This window comes from Osmerus eperlanus, chromosome 18, assembly GCF_963692335.1.
Source record: "Osmerus eperlanus chromosome 18, fOsmEpe2.1, whole genome shotgun sequence".
NCBI lineage: Eukaryota > Metazoa > Chordata > Actinopteri > Osmeriformes > Osmeridae > Osmerus > Osmerus eperlanus.
The window spans coordinates 11102740-11123276 of record NC_085035.1 but is presented as its reverse complement, the minus strand read 5'-3'; the positions used below and the strand labels follow the sequence as shown (position 1 = coordinate 11123276).

The window sequence follows — 20537 nt, the reverse complement described above, 5'->3', positions numbered from 1 at the left end:
AGGCTGGCTCGGGCAAAACTAGCCTGGCTAACGGAGGTCGCTTTCTCAGGCAAATGATGAATGAAACAGGCTTGGTTAAAGAAATCCGAGATGCTGGCTATCTTCAGCAGGATTGTATCTACAAAAGGCAGTCCTCCCTGACGTTTATAGTGTAGAATGGAGTGAAATACAACATTGTGCACACTGCCTGTGAGCGACCCGAGTCTGACTGAGGCTAACAACGTCAACACAGTTTAACGGGGACGCAGTCTCACTCAGATTGCCAGTTTTACACAAATCACAAAAATAATCGGACCAGCTGGCTAAAAGCAGAATTCCCATATCTCTTGAAAGCTGCCCTGCTCGACTTTTTAGGTGTAGAATTGACTGTAAAACTGTAAAATTATGAACTGTATGACATGACGTGAAGACATGGCTGCCGCCTAAGACTATGCGGTCTACCGGGCGACATTCTCACAAAAATTTCAAGACTTTCGTAACCCAAATCAAAATTTTGATGTGACAGATCAATGGGGAATCGCTTTCTCTCTTTAAGGCTGTCCTCCTTGACCTTTTTGGTCTTTTTAAATCGAACTATTTGTATAATCCGTGTACTTCTCTAGCCATTATAAAGACTATCCTTTCCCGGTTTTCTGCAGCCACATTGCATGCGCATCCCGAATGTTTACAAACAAATAATTGGTCTATAATGCAATATTCTTGATGAATAAAAACGAGACGAAATGTGGTTCACAAAATAAAAACAAGACGAAATGTTACAATGTTATTTCGTCTCGTTTAGTCGCGTTATTATTATTAGCCAACTCATGAGGCTGTGGTTAATGTGTCTCATTTTAACGTTAGCTTTAGACGTTAGCCACTGGAGCTGAAAACGACTGAGACAAACATGTGTGACTAGCGTGTGTTTGTTTGTGAGAGAGTGTAAAGTGGGTTAACATGTGTGACTAGTGTGTGTACTGTGTGTGTGTGTGTATTTGTTTGTATGAGAGAGTGTACAGTGGGTTCTTAGACTGACTGCATGTGTACTAAGCATCCCTTGTTCGCCAAATACTGTAGCTAGTTTTGTCATTCACATAGCAATCACACTGAACTGAATTTGGCATCAACAACATGACTTTGAATACCTTATTCTAGACCAATACATAAGCTACATTTAAACTAATGGTTTTGGCATTAACACTCAGTGACACTGTTCAATACTATCCGTTCCAATGATTAAAGACAATCAAAAACTAATTCTGGTTTGACAGCTGGATCTGCTGTTCTGCCTCCTGGAAACTCAAAGATCAGCTGACAAATAGGAAAAATGGCCAAATACACTTGCACACCAACACGAGCATCCTGTACATATGCGAGAAACTATGAACGTTACAAACACACACAAAGATGTACGCAGACATCTTCACAGGAGATTCTTTAACATGGAATCTTACAGATTAGCAGTCCCTCCAGGTTTGTAGGCATGTGAACTCGATGTCTATCAATAAATTCAATTTCAGCATCTTAGTGGGATTATTTGTTAACTAGTGGAAGGAAGCTCCACTGTCCGGTTTACATCCAAGAACTTCACACTTTACTACTATTTTTACTGTCAAACCGTTCACTACTTTGTGAAGTACTGACAAGTCCACTCTGCACTGGAGCTTTCAGGTTTCTTTGTTGCATTTGCATATTAGACAGCAATTGTCTTAAAAAAAATACATACCAAATCTAGCTTGCCTAGGAAATGTTTGATTCTCAGATTTTACGGAAGTGTACAGACATCTCCCAATTCAGTAGAGGAATGTGAAACACCTCTAGCACCTTTGTGTTTGAATAAACACAAAATCAGTGTAGTCAAGATCAAACATTTTAGAGAACAAAACCACATGGCAACACACAATTATATAACTATAACATGCAATAATGACCCTGTTGATACTGCAAAATTTTTTATGTTGTCCCCGTCCACATACTGAACAAACAAGAATAAGAATCAGACACACAGTTGGGGAAGGAACAGGACAGCCATTTAACTCCCAGGAACCCCCTGCCGGACAGAAAGGACACCTATAAGTGGTGGAATTCTGGGCAAAGTGTTAAAAATCCACTCTGAAGGGAGATCCCACATTACTATAGCAAACCAATAAAGAGTCTCAGAATCCCTCTGCATCTCACCTTTACTTGACATGGGTCGACAAAAAAGAGCAAACAGGATGACAAAAAAAAGGGAAGGTTGCGCTCACAGCCACCTTCAACATTGATAATGATGCCGATAAATCTGTATCCTTTGTTTTCCCACACACCACAGGAGACAGTGAGGGAGAGGAAATTGTCAGATAAAAATTGTTGGCCAAAAGAACGTTGGTTTGTGTGCCAAGTCATAACAAAAGGTTCACATTATTTTTTTTCCCCTTATTTGTATTTTTCCACAATTTTCTATTTTACAATAATGGACTTTCCCTTTGGCCTGCTGCAGCTAATGAGGAATGTACTGGATTCTTCCTGTCTCATCTGCCCAGAGATTGTCCCCCCAGCTTTAAAGGGAAACACCTTCCCCTCTTTGTGTTGCTCAGACTCTGAAAATAGTGCTGGACTGTGCAGCCCTTGTTTAGATGGCTGCTCAACCAGACTCCCTTGGACACAATGGTCGCACACACAAACAACACATACACACGCAGATGACCCCAAGGGGGTCATTACTGCTGATTATGGCCACAAGTTCAGGCAGCAGGCCTTCCTAAAGGATGAGACCCCACCCTTAACGACCCCATGGCACGTCCTGGCACCATTGCCATGACGACAACGTGTAGCTGTTAAGGGATGGCGTTACTATTGCAACCAAACTCCAGCGCCAATGACTGGCCAGACTAAGATGGAATATTCCAAAAGTGGAATTGTTGAGAATGTGATGGTAGCCAACTCTTATTGTTGTGTTATACAGTAGTACAGTTGTTTTTCCAGTATGCTCATATTCAAAGTAAACAAAAGTAAAGGGGGAAGTTGAGGAATAGAATGACATCTGCACTGTATATGGCAGTACTTAAGTGCATTTTTACTTATCTGTACTATACTTAAAGGTGACATGACATGCTGTTTTTGGATGCTTTTATATAGGCCTTAGTGGTCCCCTAATACTGTATCAGAAGTCTCTTTCCGGAAATTCAGCCTTGGTGCAGAATTACAGCCACTACTAGCAGTCCCACATGGAGCTTTCCTCAGAACGTGCTGTTTTGGTGTCTGTAGCTTTAAATGCTAATGAGGAGCGGAGGGGCGGCACCATGAACTAATGTTTACAATGGATGTATCGCAATGGCTGTAGCCCCGTTGCTGTAAGATGCCTCGAATTTGCCCATTCTCATCTGATAACCCTGGTTTGCAGAGGTACACACTCAGTCATTTCTATGAGGGGAAAGGCGGATATCGCGCGCGCCATAACACCAACAGCAGAACGGTTATCCAAATAACAAAGAAGTGTACAACACTCACGTTACAGCATGTGTATTCACACACATACTTGATACTATCTACCTTTCCATTAGCGACAGTAACTCAGCTGTTAGCTGCAGAGCTAATGTTACAGCCACATTCTAAGGGTAGCTAGCTAGGTAACCATATACAGTAAAGCTACAAAATGATATAGCGTTAGTTAACTTACTTGTCCGAGGTTAGTAGCTGGACGAAGGAGAGTTAGTACTGATCCAGAATTTAATTTCAGCAAGGCCAGTTTTGTATTAGCTCAAATTGAAGAAACAGTCGTGGCTGAAGTGTTTGGCGCAGACATACAAAACAAATGCGCCTACAACAGAAGTTGTGTAGGCGCATTTCCAGAGAAAATAAAATTAAGACACTGGGTCTTCAGAGGTTCGGATGAAGGAACTGTAAAAAGATTTTTGTTTTCCTTTGTACATCCAAACTGAGGAAATGTAATGCTTCGTTCGTTTGCAAGCCATGATGTCTCTTGAGGATAAAAACACTTGCACGGGCGTAGCTCAGTTTCTTATGGGCGGGACAGATTCTCTGGGCGGGCAAAGCAGAGAGAGGGGAGGTAACCTTCCTCCTTGTGACGTCACAAAGAGGAGATTTTCAAACAGAGCAATTGAGCCTTCATTTTCTCAAAGGCGGAGAAGAACACCCAGGGCTTGGTTTACACCTATCGAAAATTCTAGCCACTGGGGGACCAAAGGCAGGCTAGGGGAACTCATATTAATGTTAAATAACCTCCTAAAGTGACGTTTTCATGTCATGTCACCTTTAAGTAAAAATAATAGTGCATACTTTTTACTTTTACTCCATTACATTTTGCAGCTATTATCTATACTTTACTCTTTACTAGACACTACATTTCTACAATATGTGTGGCAAAATACAAAGGTTCAAAGAACAATGTGACCAAGATATCCTGAAACAAATCCCTAAATTGACTGGATACTTCAAGTCTGCTGAATCTTCATCCAGTCGAAGACAAGATCCACAGCAGGAGGACTGACAGCTAGCTTCGGCTAACATCGGAGCTGAAACACCGGCAGCAGGATCCTTAGCTGTTGCAGCAACTAGCTCATAATGTCATCGGTAATATTTCAGCGAATTTGGGGGAGTAGAGTAAAACAGTAAAATTAGCAAAACATGGTGTTCTGCACTGTTGCAGATGCTGTAGCCTACCTGTTGGTTAATAAAGCTAAAAGCAATTACCAGCTTGCAGTTGAACTGTGAATGCAGGGTATTATGTTGCTTTGCTGTTTATAATTACTAGTGGTGGGCATAGATTAATTTTTTTAATCTAGATTAATCTCACTGTAATCGTGGCGTTAATCTAGATTAAAATGGCTCATTTGAATTCCGCCGAAGGCATTCAGAATATGTGTGCTACCCAAATAATGACTAAAAGTAAGTCTTTGAGAACGGGTTTCTCAAGCCAGGTGGCGCATTAGACCAGGAGCTCATCTCCTGTTTCCAAAATACATCACAAACTGCTTGAGAAAGCTGTTCTACTATGATCATTGGTGATGAAAATAAATTATGTTCAATAAGATGTAGGCCTACCTGTGTTTATTAACTGTTTATTAGATTAGTTAGATTGGCTGACAGAGCTGTGCTGACGGGCTTGCCTCGGTTGCACTCTTCCCCTGCGCTACATCAATGCTTGGCCCGGCATCTTTCGCATTAGCTAAGGGATGCTTTGCGTTTAGGTGGTATTTGAGACTGGAAGAACTCCTACAGTAAACTAATTCCGCATAGCACAAGGTGTAAACAACCTTAGTCTTGTCGAGGTTTCCATTGGGAAGCTTCTTAAAAATATATTTTCCCTGAAGCAAACCAGGCGGCTTCATAGATGCATCCATGTTAGCACGTCACGTTTGATGTGATAATTTCATACACAAGGCATACACACAGGTTTGAAGACTCGTTCTCGCCCCCTACAGTGCAATTCGGCTAGGTATACATCCACGCTAAAATATCAAGGTGAAAGTCATCATAGCTTGCGTAGTATAGACCCAGCTCCCAACCCAACTTTGAGAATAGATTAACGGCAATATTTTTTTTATCGCCGATAAGAGTCGCAGCGCGTTAACGCCGATAACGGCCCACCACTAATAATTACATTTCCATTTTTATTGTTTTGGGGCTGTGGAGGCAAAGGGTTATATCTGAGGCCTGTTCCATAAAGGCCGCTCAAAAAAGTTAGACTTAAAGTCCAAAACCTGACTTGCATTAGATTAATTAGTCAAGCGGGGCTAAAGCGGTTCCATAAAGGCCAATTCCAGCTCACGCACTCTTACTAATTCAAGTCAGATTTAAGGAGTGAAGATAATTGCGCATGCACCCTATTCTTAAGCAGCCCGAGAGGTAAAACATGGATCATACAATCCACCACAGCTAAAGCAATGCACACGGCCACGTGACTTCTTCCAGAAAGAACGTTCCCTTTAAGCCTTGTACTATGACAGCTCCGTCATCCACCGCTTCATCAAAATAAAATGACATGCCATGATTGACGACGTGAACGATAGGCTACGTAGGTCGAGGACCTTTTCAGACCTTTACTTCGTTGATTAAAAACAGACACCCTCTGAACACATTTAAATTGACTTTTTTGACATTGTTAAATAGCCTATTAATCAATAACCTACATTATCCAGTAGCCTAACTTTTTAACATGGTTTTTGTGTCGGGGAAATGGAGGGTAAGGATTTAGGTTTGTTGTGCAATTGTAGGATACTGTTAACAATTATATAGCTATGATAATTATACTTGGATAATTTAGGTTGAGATATAGGCCTATGCCTGATGCCGAAACATTTGAAATCACAAACTACCATAGCCATACATTTAACGGCTATGGTGTGCGTGTGTAGCCTACAGTAGGCTATATCAACAATCACACAAAGAGCAGCCTCGGGGCCGCTGACCACCTTAATCCGCCCCTGCTGATACCAAGTATGATTAGTAAATCATTTTTTCAGACTTGTACGTCACACCAAACCACACAAACCGAGACTGGAGGGACATATCACTTCTTAGTTTAAAGCTAAACTCACTTGGTGGTTGAATATATGTCTGAGTGACTTCCAAGTTCCTCTTCACTCTTCCTCCATCCCCACATTTCTATTGAAAATTACAACATGAATGAAAACATACATTGTTACATACATAAATACACAAAATGCCTTTGGGGCTTTGCTTATTGTCAATGTTTAGTTTGATCAGTCAGCAACTAAGCCCTATTGTTTTGGTGCAATACAATGAGGAACTCTGTTGGTATTTAGCTTGAATAACCTCAGGGGATTTAAGAGATGTGATATTTGGGCATACTGTCACTTGATTCTATGGACCAAGCACATGTACCTCACTGAAGCAGAGTTTGACAGAGCACTCCAGGTCCCAGTTAGTGGAAGCCAGGTCCTGCAGCTGCTCCAGGGAGAAGCTGACACGGGAGGTGTTTGGGCACACTGTGGCAGAGCAGGCCTCAGGCCTGAAGGGCATGTCTCGCACCACCGGGCTCGAGCCCTTGGAGTGTACTGAGCAATTGATTACCTTAATGGTCAGCACGATCATACCCAGAGTCTGCCCTGAGATCTTAAGGGGGGAAGGGGGAGAGGAGGTTAAGTACTGTAAATCATAAGTATACTTAGAAAAATATAGAAATGCATAAAATCGAAATACATGGACTACTTCGTTAATATCTTCATTTCATAGGTAAGCAAGTGGGATTCAAGGCTTTGAACCGGTTCAAGGAATGAAAACGAAAACCAGGAACAACTTATATGTCACTAGGAAAAAAATATGCTTCCTAAAATTCCTTCCTGTCATCTTGTTAACATCTAAATCACGTATTCTAATTAAACTTAACGATGGCAGGTATGGAGGATTATAGGGGCCAAACCTAAATAAATAAATAATTATATAATAAAGTTAATAAAATGAGACACTAAATATATAAATGTTACATGTAATTGTGTGTATATATATAGATTTACGTTTTCATTTGTTCACATTTATTTATACTTTCATTTATCCACGGTGTAATTTACTGCAGCAAAATAAATTTGTCGTCACCAAGTCAATGGGCGGGTTAAATGGTTCAATTTGAATCGACTGCTGAGCCGACATGTGCAAACGCGCTGCAAATTAAGAAGCGTTTTTTGTTTGCGTGCTTTCGTTTTTGCAACGCGTTTATGTATTTGGTTGTGTTGTGTGTATTTGCAGCGCATTTGCTGAAAGCTGCGCATGTGTTGTTAAATTCATTTGTTTTCTTAATTTGCTTGTGTTTTGTCTATTTGCATGTGTTTTCTTAATTTGCAGCGCGTTTTCACATGTCGGCCACCGTAGACTTTTATTTCCTAATGCCACATTTATTTATTTTTTGAGACTTTTATTTCAGCTAGCTAGTGTTGTGCTGTATTGGCACAGACCTGAACAGCCAACCCCTTTTTGTCACTGACTGGTCATTAAAACAAGTCTAGTGGTAGTGGTTTGATTTAATATTGAAGAATTACATAAATTATAATATCTGTGTTTGGGTATTGTGTACCGTGTTGAATGGGTCTTGGTCTGGACACGTCTTGGTTAGTTGCAACTTTAAATTGCCAATATAAACAAAGCGTTAAGAAACTTGACTTCAATTTGAAGCAGTACTGTAAATCCAAAGGTATGGGTAATGTCTTGAATGGTCTGGCTTCACTTCAGGTCTCGTCTCACTAAATGGTAATACCGGCATGACATAATGGTGAGGCTAGATAGTTATAGCTAGGTGCCTTATCGACATAGCTATCCACATAATGGCAGAGCAATGTAGCGGTGGCAGTGATTGTCTTCTTTGTTAGGCGTAGCGACGGTTGCTAGCTGTGTTACCTAACATTTCCTGGCACTAATCACCACCCACTACCTGTACATCTTGCGCACGAACAGTGCTCGATAAGTCTCAAACTATTTAAGACTTCAATATCCATGTTCTGTAGAGCACTTATCCGCCCAAGTACCTCTACAAAATGTACAACGTGTGCCAAAATAATATATCCTGACAAGCCATGCTGATCAATTTGATCTATAAGGCCAGCATGCGATCTCTGACACGACTAATGTCTTCCATCATCTACCGAATCTAGGTGTCCCTATCTGCCTTCGATCTTGTGCAGCTGCGTTGGTCTGAAAATAACCACGCCCCTCTCGTTTGCATGTGAGACTGGAAATAAATACAGCACAGAAATAAATGTGGTGCTCGGAAATATATGTGGCGTTAGGAAATAAAAGTCTCAAAAAGTCCCATGAAATAAATAAATGTTTTTATTTATTGATGACGGTAAATGGATTCAGCTATAATTATATAATGCTATATTTATATATTTATTGCCATCGTTTTTTAATTTCAGAATTTATTTCACAGCCATATTTATTTATGTATGTATTTATCAATTTATTTACCTATTTCTTTATTTAATTTTGACTAACTCGGCGTTCCATAATAATCCTCCATAGGCAGGCAGTGATAAAGCATGACGCGTACTGTGGTGTGGTCTTCTGCAATCAGAGAAGGTCAATATGCTATGTACCTTTTAAATGTTGGTCTTCGACATCAACCTCATCAAGTTTGATAGATATAATGCAATGTCAAGAGAACTTATTGGAAATAGCTAGGTATATCCAGTTACGTTCTCAAGTAGTTAGAAAAGACTAAATAGCATAGCATAGGAGTTTTGCTTTGCGGGTCACGGACAGGCCACCTTGCATTTTGTTGTTGCTACCTCGAGCATGCATCGGGTAACGCCTTAAACACACTGGCCGCGAAGCGCCCGGAAGAGCCAAGATCGGCTACGAATTGTACAAGTCTGTTCACACTAGACGCGCATTTCTTCAGGTCGGTCACCAAGCCTTTCACCTCCTCCGAGTACCTTTTTCACTTTGAAAGCTGACTTAAAGGGGTGATTGACTGGGTTTTTGGGGTATTTCACACTGTTCCTTAAGGTCTCCGAATAGGGTATGTAACATTGGTTGGGCTGAAAATGGCCCGGGTGCTGTTCTATGCCCCCGATACATCCAGTGAAATTTTCCCGGGAAAAAACGCTAGGCTTTCTCCTTTTATGGTATGCTCATGAATATATAGATGAGCTGCGCGCTGATTGGTTGGTTTACAACGAGTGAAGCTGCGGAGCAAAGACGCAACACGGCCAACAGCACTCACTGAAACAGTGAGGAGACTTGAAATAAAAACGAACAAATAAATCTATTTTGTCTACACAACACTGTTTTCAACAGATTGACTAGATATCATTTGAAATGATTATGTTAGTTGTTTCCACTTCTGTTGTCGAAGCAAACAGGACCGCCTTAGGTGGGTAACGTTAGCACTACAGATTAGCAAACAAACTATCGTGATTCAACTAAGCTTCAGTTAGCTCTAGCTATCTTGCTGAAAAATAGATCTGGACAAACATGCATCTTGAATTGTAGATTTACATGACAACACAGGTTATTTATTTGAATGAAACACAGTCAGGAACATGAAATAACGTTAGCCCCATTGCCAATAAACTAGGCTAAATCATCACACATTCTACCTATGCTCTTGCGTTATCAAGCTAAACTAGTTTACATGCCTACAGTCTAGGTGTTTTCGCTATCTAGCTGTTCTTGCATTCCTTGCAAATTAGCGCTAATAAATAGGGATATTGCCATAGATAAACATCAGCCATGCCTGTCTAGTGTCTTGTTCTTTGGGAAGATGGTGACAAGTGTCAGGATTCCCGGTACAGCCTGGAACACTGCATTTACGGCGTTCCATTTTCAATATCTTGAAAACTTATTAACTTTCTTATTTGTAATTCCTGTGGAAGTACAGAGCAGCATGCAGCTAGCTAAAAAAGTGTCAGAGATCTACGCGACCTCCGTTTATGTTCCTGGACCAGAAAACCCAGAGGGCGGGTAAATGTAAATTTTGGGGCGTGACAAAGTTGATGCTGCAACTTGTGACGTCACAAGTTGCACTGTTTCAAAAGCTAGCGTTTGCAAGTTGCAGTTTCAAAATAGTAGTGAGAAGTGAAATTTTGATAGGAAAGAGGTTTCAATGGACTTTGAGGTTCACTATATGTCTATTTTACACACCAAACTGTAATTTTTCAATTATGACAAGGTAAAATTGGTTTTGCAATCAATCGCCCCTTTAAACATTGCATAGGCTTTATTTAGGCTTCTTGATTGTAGGCTATCTCGAAAGCTCGTCTATCTTGCTCTTTGTTAATAGATATCTAGCTACTGTTTAGAAACAACTGACTAATATGTTGGCTGGACAGCCATCAATCAGTTTTTTATTAAAAAATGTTTAAATGTAAAATATTAGTGACATGTTTGTTTATACAAATATATCATATAATATGGTGTATTTTATCCTCCTGTAGCCGACTCTCGAAGAAATTTGACCAGCTGCCGAAACGATCGCTGCAGAGCGCGAGCCGATTGCGGCGATTCGCGGCGCTTCAGAACTTGTGCGGTTGGTCCAATTTGATAACCTGGGCGTCAAAAGGAAAAAGGCTGCCCTTCCAGACGCTTCTCAACTAATCGCGGCGCTTCGCAGCCAGTGTGTGGCTGTGATTGACCTCAATTGCAAACCAGTCAAATGACCGGGAAGCCATGGTGGATTAGTCCAAAGACACGATGCTCGTTTGGAACAGCACTCCCTAGTTTGTGATGCAATGCAGGTTTTTTATGTTTTGTGACATCAATAGAGACTATAGAGTAAAATATCTATAAAAATAAATGTTCACAGTGTCTGAAAATTACTGTCATATCACACAGCCCTACATGGAATGTTATTAACCGGTATTTCATTTGGTTCTAAACGGTTCAGAAACAATCATTTTAATGTTGAACGTAAAAACAGAAAATTCAAATAACGATTCTGCTCAGAACAAACCAATTGAAAAACAAATCTGTTTTTAATCCCTGGTGGTATCTCACCTCTGCGTAAATTCTCTTGTCACTTTGGACCTTGGTGTTGGGGTCTAGAGGAGAGGAATAATCTGGGGAGGTATACAGCTGCATCAGCAGGAGTGGCTCAGGGTGGCTGGGTGTGGTGAGGACTTGGTCCGTGGAGGTAAACTGTGGGTCTACATTAAACGAGTTATATAACTCAGACACAAAAATGCGAACACATTGTTTACTGCATTTAGTTCAGGCATCTACTGTTACCAAATGTGAAGAACATAGAATAATTATCTTGCACAACACAACACTATCATAAAGGCTCAATTCCCCCTTTCCAATTTCATTTCTTTGTCTTTCAAGGCCTTTTCAAACCGGTCTCATCTTCAATCTTCAGTCTCATTTTCAATATGCAACAAAACATACTTCACTCATGTAGAATGAAATATTCTGCACAGTATTATTTATGTTTTCTACAGTTCGGTTGGCATTTCGCACTTTGTGACATTGCATATAACATTGCATGTACAGTAAAGGCCCCATAACCAAAATAGTTTACATTTCAAAAAGTTATCAATTCATTTTTATTTATACTATAAATAAATATATATATTGTTTGTTTATTTGTACCTTTAACATCATCCTTGTGACCAAGCACCAGAGTGATAGTAGAGCCAACTGGTTGAATCTCTAAGTAGCTAGTGATACTGCTGGATTTGAAATATTCCAGGGCTTTCCTCTGTACCTCCTCGGCTATGTCGCTGCTGGTCACTACTGAGGGTGGGATTTTGTGGTTACTCATGCCCGTAAGCTCAATCTCATTGTTGGACTGTTGGGTAAATAAACAGGAGAAAAGAAATACAAATTCAATAAATGTAAAGAGATCCAGTCAAAGATTTTAGAATGGGATTAAATGTAATATTATGCACTACCTAGCTAGTTACTAGTTATGAGAAGGGCCATTCAGGTCAATGTTTAAAACATTTAACAGCTGATCCAACGAGCTATGTTAATACATCTGAATTCATCTGCATTTTTGGTTTTGTTGTATGATAAATTTTCAAAGCTCTTAAACATGTATAGTTAAAGTTGACCATGTTTCATACTTACACCAAATTTGGTGTGCTGTGTGTTGTGGATTGCCCAAGAGGTGCCTTTGGGTCCTCTCAGAAATAAACCGATCATCTTGTCTGTGATAACATTCACTGAGACATAACTGTAACAACATAAAAAAAATATATCTTCAACAACATAGGATCATATCAATGTCATGTTCATAATGAATAGGCTGCTATTGAGCTAACGACAAACTGTTTCTTATAATAAATGCTATTGAGCAAACAATAAATTGTTTCTTACAAAACTGTAAAACATGGGTCATTTATTGGCATTAGCCAATAAATGGTTCCAGGATAACCATTTCTATATAACAATGTATGGCGTCTTAGTAAATACATTAAAATCATAATGTTTATATCCAAAACAAATCTTTGCACTGTATCTTACCGAACACTGCTAGACTCTGGTATGTTAACGATGTGCAATTCCTCAGCACCCTCCTCTGGTTGGGTGGAGCAAGACTTAAGTTGTTTCAGCTCAAATTCCAACGTCACAAAGTGTTTTAAAGTAGGATCCTCAATTTCAAGTTTACATGAGGTGGAGATGGGGAGTTTAGTTCCTAAAAGAATAAATTGTCCATTACTTAAATCACATGCTAAAGCTGCCCTGTAAAGATCTACAACAACTTAAGATCCCACAACTCTGTAGCCTCAATACTCCAAGTGTTGGCAGAGATCAGTCAAAACATATTTAGCTTGGGTTATAGTTTTTTTGACTGAATATAATTAGGAGAAGATATACATGAATTGTATATATGTTGATTAGACCCAATAATGGCATTTCCAAAAAGGTTGGGAAAAAAGAACAATGACATTTGATGAAGCACAGTCAAGATTGTTTCCTTCCATCCACTTCAGCTGGTTAAGGATTATGATCAGATTCAACTCTGCCTCTTTCTCACCTCAGTCAGTGTCAATGAACACTCAGAAAGGAGATATGGTGTAATACTACTAAAAGTGAATGGATTAAGATTATACATGCAGTATGTATATACAGCCGTGCTCATATTTGTTGGTACTCCTCCACAAGAAAAATGAAGAATGCACAATTTCCTCTGAAATAACTTGAAACTGACAGAAGTAATTGACCTCCACCATTGTTTATTCCATATTTAATAGAACTTTAGATTTAGTTTTTCAACATAATATTATTAATAAAACAAATGAAAGTGGCATGGACAAAAAATGATGGGACTCTCAACCTAATATGTAGTTACACAACCTTTAGAGGCAACCACTGCAATCAAAAGTGTTCTGTAGCTCTCAATGAGAATTCTTCACTTGTTAAAAGGTAGTGTGGCCCACTCTTCATGAGTGGGCCAGACTACTGAAACTGCTCCAGCTGTCTCAGGTCTGATGGGTGCCGTCTCCACACTGCCCCCCCTATTTTGACGATCTGAAACGCAAGTACCAAACCGCAAAGCGCAAGTAACTTTGTGGGCGGGACTCCGGCTCGGTTGCTATTTTGCCGGCGGGACAAATGACTTTGCGCCTGGCGCAAATCTAAAATGGGTAGGTCCGAAGTAGCTACATTACTAATGGGTGTGGTTTGGGCGTAACGTGCAATAAACCAATCAGAGCGTCATCTCACATTCCCTTTAAGAGCAGCGCTTGTTCCATGGCGGATTGCTATTATAACGGCGGATTTGCCAGGCGCACGCCAGGAGCGGTTCACAGCCAAGGAGACCGACGTTCTAGTCAGGGCCGTAACAGATAGACAAGTGACATTGTATGGGAAAGGCAGAGCAGTTTTCTCATTGCACTAAATTGCCCGCTCATGCTGCTCATTCAAATTCTTATTCTTATTTTTATATAGCCTACCCTATATTTTATTTTTTAAATTGTTTGGTTCTAGGAATTAGTTTAACTACTTTTTTACTTAATCTAAGACCCGTATATGTTTATTGTTTGCACCTTCCTGCCACAGTAAATTCCGTGTTTGTGTAACAGGCTACATGGCGAATAAACCGAATTCTGATTCTGATGGAGATGGGAGAAGAAACCCACCCAAATTAGCTTCGGTTAAACAGGCGTGGGAGAAAATTGGCACAATTGTTACAAATCATGTTCACATACATAGAGATTTCTCATGAAAATCTTTTTATAATCATTGAAGAAATGTAACACGCCATAAATCAAAACAATGTAACGTAGCTTCGCAGAAAGAAGACCCTGGCCTCGCCAGCAGTGTGCACGCACCAAGCTTGCGCCCTTAAAATAGCATCTGAATAATGCGCCATTGACTTTAGACCACGTTTTTTCCTGGTCAGTGGCGGAATTGTTTTTCGGAAACTGCAAAATAGCACCAGGGAACGTTTGCGCCGGAACACGCCTCCTTTTTCGCTGAACCGCCCACGGGAGCGCAAGGTCATTTCGACGTGCGTCTGTGGAGGGAAAAGTCAGCTTTGCGTCGAATGCAAACTAGGAATGATACTTGCGTCGTTGACAAAGTCAATTGCGCTGGGTGCAAGATCGGGCCCTGCAAGTTTAAGCTCTTTTCACAGATGTTCGAAAAGATTCAGATCAGGACTTCAGAACAGTCCAGTTATTCGTTGTCTTGGGTGCTTTTAGCTGTGTATTTTGAGTCCTTCTGACCTTCGACAGAACTTTCTGACACAGGGCAGTACATTTCATAACAGAATGCCTTGGTAGTGTTATTTCCATTTGTGCAAGCATTATGTAATAATAATAATAAGACTTTATTTATATAGCACATTTTTATACAAGAATTGCAGCTCAAAGTGCTTTACATAAAATCAATAAAAACTATATTTAAGTCTTAATTCATATTAAAATGCACTTTCTAACTATTTGAAAATGGAAATGAAAACGGCATTTGACATCTCAGGACATCCCATTATGTAATGACCGTGAAAGTCAGGTTTGGGTAGGTTTCCTATAGCAGTGGTTTTCAAACTTTTTGTGCCCAAGGCACACCAAACCATCACTCTTATCACTCTGTAAACATTTATATTTATTTACTAATGTTATAGGGAAAGGTGCAATCGCTGAGGGTCATCCGATTAGAATGAAGAAAAAAAGGGAGACTTGGATATCCAGTTGAATCATAACTCTTTGTATTAAATACTTGTAAAAAACAATTAATTCATTGAGGTGGAGGTGGGTGTATGTGGTAAAGCACAAACTAAAAATATACATTAATACATAACTCTGTAGTACCATTTGAATAATACATTATACAGGGAACTAGCCCTCGTGAGGCCAACAATGACGGTGTTTCACTGGGCATACAATGTGACTTCCACGTATGACTAAAGTGACCTATATACAAGGGTACCACACTATAAAAACCTTTAAAGACAACCAAGTACAAGAAAGTGCAAAAGTGCCCGGAGCAAGCTGCCACTCCATCCGGATGTGCCGTAAAGCAAACCCAAAACATTTGTAACGTGCGGAGTGGAGTCATGTGACCAACTTGATTTCCATATATGGTCATTTAAATAGACACGCCTTAACTGGGCAACTTAACAACTACTTACTATAGCCTATTTTAACAACTAATGCCAAACAAAATTTGACAAAAAACTATATTACTCATAAAATATTTATTGACAAAATAATTCAAGAATGAATTTGAAAGTTTGTAAAATTACTACAAATGTATATTTGAATCAGCATTTAAACATCTTATATTGTACATTTGCTATTTAACATTTGCTATTTTGCCTACTTACAAGCTAGTGAGAAACATGTGCCTGTCGTTGCTTGCAGATTTTTTTATTTTATTCTTGGTGGTACTGAAGAGAGGGCCACTCGCAAGTCCTGTTCAACAGAGAGGCGTGACCTCCTATTGCTCTTCATGTAAACTAGAGTAGAGAATGCCAACTCACACAGGTAGGTAGTGGGAAAAAGAAGAAGTTGTTCAATCGTGTGGCGGGAGATGGTTGGGTACTCTGATGCAGAAGCTCCAGTGGGAGCTCACTAAATTTGAGTTTCATTGTGTGGTCCATACGGAGCTCTAGACATTCCTCTCTCTCCCTCAAAATGAGCTTTTCTGTTGAGGATTCCTGATTGAATGGGGCTTGAATCCAGTCAAAGTCCTCGATGTCGGCCACACGTGGAAAGTAGCGCTCAAACCTCTCTTTTAATGTCTGAAGGTGTTCAGCAAATAAAGCGCGCTCCCTAGCTGCCTGTGGCACGGCTGATGCCAGTGGGAACATCTTCATGGAGCCCTGTTCCAAAGCCTCCTGCCACAGGATAAGCTTGCCCATAAACCCCCGAATCTTGTCTGTGGACGATAGAATGTTCTCATTCCTGCCCTGAAGCTTGGCGTTTAACTCGTTGAGATTCCCAAATATATCTGCAAGGTAAGCCAGCTTGGCGCACCACCTCTGATCCACGAGCTTGTCCTTATGTGGGACAGGGTGTTAATTTGAAAACTCCAAAACCTCTTCTCGCAGCTCATAAAGACGGGACAGGACTTTCCCCCGTTATAGCCAACGTACCTCTGTGTGGAGGAGTTGGCTTTGGTGGTCAGCTCCCATGTCAGCGCACAGTTGGGAGAATAGCCGAGACTTTAGGGGCCTTGATTTTATGTAATTCACCACCTGCACAGACTGATCCAGCACCTCAGCCAACTCCGGGGGCATGGTTTTGGCAATTAATGCCTCTCGATGTAAAATACAGTGGTTTGTCACAATATTTTGGTTTTGTGCTTTCACCTTGGCAAGAAAACCTCTCACTCTCCCCGTCATGCATGCCGCACCATCTGTACAAAGACTGACGCACATATCCCAGGTCAGACTTTTCTCTTTTAAATAGTCATTAGTTACCCAGAATATCTCTTCCCCTGTTGTGTGGCTTTCCATTTCTTTACAGACGAAAAAAGTCTCTGATTGAATTACCATCAACATCTGACATTTGCCAGAAGTTGGGCAGCCCCACTTATGTCAGTTGACTTGTCTACCTGTAGAGAAAATGTGCCGCTGACCTGTTGTTCTATGTCATCTGACATGTCGTCGTTCAGTTCTTTTAACTGTATTATCTGACGAAGGCACTTTTGATAAGGCATTTGCGGCATCTGCACCCAGCATGACACCTGCAAAAAAAAAATAAGCGGGGAGGATGAGCGTCTTCGCTATTGTGTTTGTTTTTTTCTGCTTTGCAATAAGGTCCGCTAGCATATAACTTGCCTCCATAGCCTTATCAGACACTTTTACACAATCCAACAAACGGTCTTGCTGCCTCTGGTTCAGATCCCTCGCTCTTTAAAAGAAGGCCAAGTTTCTCTCAACATGAAAAGGATGTTTGGTTTCCAAGTGCCTCTTCAGTTTACTTGGCACCATGTAAGCATTAGCCAACTTCTCCCGACAGATGACGCACTCAGGATGGGGGCAGTTGACATCCCCGGTCCAGCTGAAGCCATAAGACAGGTAGCTTTCATGATACTGTCTACTGACAGTTTTTCTTTTCTTCTCTTTAGGTGGTTCTTCTACGCTGACTTTCTGTGGTTTGCTCCTCACAATAAAGCGATCAATTTTCTGTCTTTCTTAATGACGTTTGAGCAAAACTAGCTAACCGCAAGCCGTTATTGTTGTTTGACAGGACATTCTGAGGTAACATTCTTTGCACGTCTGTGTTGCGGCTCCCGCTCTTTGCGCGAGAGCTGTTCGAACGCGCCACCAAGTTCATTATTAACTTGTACGCTGTATGTGGTTACAAATCTTACTGGCGCTAAGCCATCAATTCTTATATTTTATTGCCAAATGTGTATGGCTGTCACAAAATCCCACGGCACACATTGCCTCACATCATTTCATTTTCATTTAAAATTGTATTCACCATGAAAGTTTGCACAGACAAGGAATTTGGTTTGGCAGGAAGGTGCATACAATAAACATATAGGAACCTTAAATGTAAATATGTGGTCTAACTATACTAAGGGTACATAAACTAGCAATACTAAGTGGAATTAGAATTAAAATAAAATATACAATAAAATATAAGTTGCAGTAATTTACAATATAAAAATACAAAAAATACAAATGGTACAGATACAATTTTGTAATGTAGTGCAAAATGCAAAGTGTTTTAACCCTTGGCCTTGTTGAAGAGGCCAACAGCGGAAGGGAAGAAACTGTTTTTGGTCCTGATGGACCGCAGCCTTCTGCCGGAGGGGAGTGACTGAAACAGGGAGTGTCCAGGGTGGGAGGAGTCGGCCACAATCTTCCTCGCTCGCCTCAGGGTCCTCGAGGTGTGCAGGTCCTCGAGAGAAGGCAGATTGCAGCCAATCTCCGCAGGGCGGATGATACGCTGCAGTCTGCTCTTGTCCTTGGCAGTGGCAGCAGCGTACCAGATGGTGATGGAGGAGGTGAGGAAGGACTCAATGATGGCTGTGTAGAAGTGCACCATCATTGTCTTTGGCAGATTGAATTTCTTCAGCTGCCGTAGGAAGTACATCCTCTGATGTGCTTTCTTGGTGAGGGAGCCGATGTTCAGTTCCCACTTGAGGTTCTGGGAGAGGATAGTGCCCAGGAAGCGGAAGGAAACGTGTGTTTCCAGCTTAACGCACTGCTTCCTGTCAGACAGGAAGTCTGTGATCCACCTGCAGGTGGAATCAGGCACGTTCAGCTGGGAGAGCTTGTCCTGAAGCAGGGCGGGGATGATGGTATTGAAGGCAGAGCTGAAGTCCACAAACAGGATCCTGGCGTAGGATGCTGGGGAGTCCAGGTGCTGTAGGGTGAAGTGGAGGGCCATGTTAACTGCATCGTCCACAGACCTGTTGGCTCTTTAGGCAAATTTCAGGGGGTCCAGTAGAGGGTCTGTGATGGATTTAAGGTGTGCCAGCACCAGGCGCTCGAAAGACTTCATTACCACAGAGGTCAGGGCGACGGGTCTGTAGTCATTATGTCCTGTTGGCCTTGGCTTTTCGGGCACAGGGATGATGGTGGAGGACTTGAGACAGGCTGGCACATGGCATGTCTCAAGGGAGGTGTTAAAGATGTAGGTAAACACCGGAGACAGCTGGTCAGGGCAGTTCTTGAGGGTGGCTGGAGAGACAGAGTCCGGCCCAGCTGCTTTGCGGGGGTTCTGTCTCTTAAACAGTTTGTTCACTTCTCTCTCCTAAATGGAGAGAGTCGTCACTGGGGAGGCCTCATGTGTGGGAAGGGGTAGTTCAGGACTGTCCAATTGTCTTTCAAATCTGCAGTAGAACTCATTCAGGTCGTTGGCCAGGCGGGAGTCATTAGTGGAGTGGTGGGATCTGGGCTTGTAGTTGGTGATCTGCCTGAGCCCTTTCCAGACAGAAGCAGACTCGTTTGCAGAGAATTGGTGTTCTAGTCTCTCCGAGTACAGTCGTTTAGCCTCCCTCACTGCCTTGCTAAACCTGTTCTTCAACTCCTTGAATCTGTCCCTGACCACACTCCTAAACGCGGCCTCTTTCTCTGACCTCAATCTTCTGAGTTTAGCTGTAAACCAGTGTTGGTAGCAGTCCTCACAGAAGCTGATGTATGATGTCACAGCCTCCGTGAGCTCATCCAGACTATTGGAGGCAGTCATGAACATATCCCAGTCAGTGCAGTCCAAGCATGCCCGCAGATCCTCCATAGCCTCACTAGTCCACAGTTTTGATGTCCTCACAGCAGGCTTACAGCGCTTAAACTTCTGCCTGTATGCAGGAATCTGGTGGACCAAGGCATGGTCTGAGTGACCCAGTGCTGCTCGGGGGACTGCATGGTAGGCTTAGCTGATTGTAGAGTATCAGTGATCCAAAGTGTTCCCTTCTCTGGTAGGGCATTTGATGAATTGTCTGTATTTGGGGAGTTCTTGAGAGAGATTGCCTTTGTTAAAGTCGCCTAGCACAATAACCAAGGAATCCGGATTTGCATGCTCCACACTCAATATTTGGCCGGCGAGCACATGTTGAGCCTCATTGACGCTAGCTGGTGGAGGCATGTAGACGCCGACCAGAATGAATGATGCAAACTCACGTACACCAGTGTGCCGCGGCACACCGTTTGGGAACCAATAGCCTATAGTGTTCGGTTTACAGAGAAAATGGGATGT

At 41.5% G+C, this 20537-nt stretch overlaps 1 protein-coding gene across 1 annotated transcript in view; it reads right to left on the bottom strand.

Annotated features, from left to right (window-relative positions):
- Positions 1-20537, bottom strand: part of eng (endoglin) — a 109093-nt gene that overhangs the window by 18420 nt on the left and 70136 nt on the right. Inside the window, exons 6-11 of the mRNA XM_062484713.1 lie at positions 12901-13072; positions 12505-12610; positions 12025-12223; positions 11431-11579; positions 6826-7056; positions 6519-6585 (exon numbers count right to left, since the gene is read on the bottom strand). Of these exons, the coding sequence (XP_062340697.1) occupies positions 6519-6585; positions 6826-7056; positions 11431-11579; positions 12025-12223; positions 12505-12610; positions 12901-13072 (924 nt within the window). The remainder of the gene's footprint in view (positions 1-6518; positions 6586-6825; positions 7057-11430; positions 11580-12024; positions 12224-12504; positions 12611-12900; positions 13073-20537) is intronic.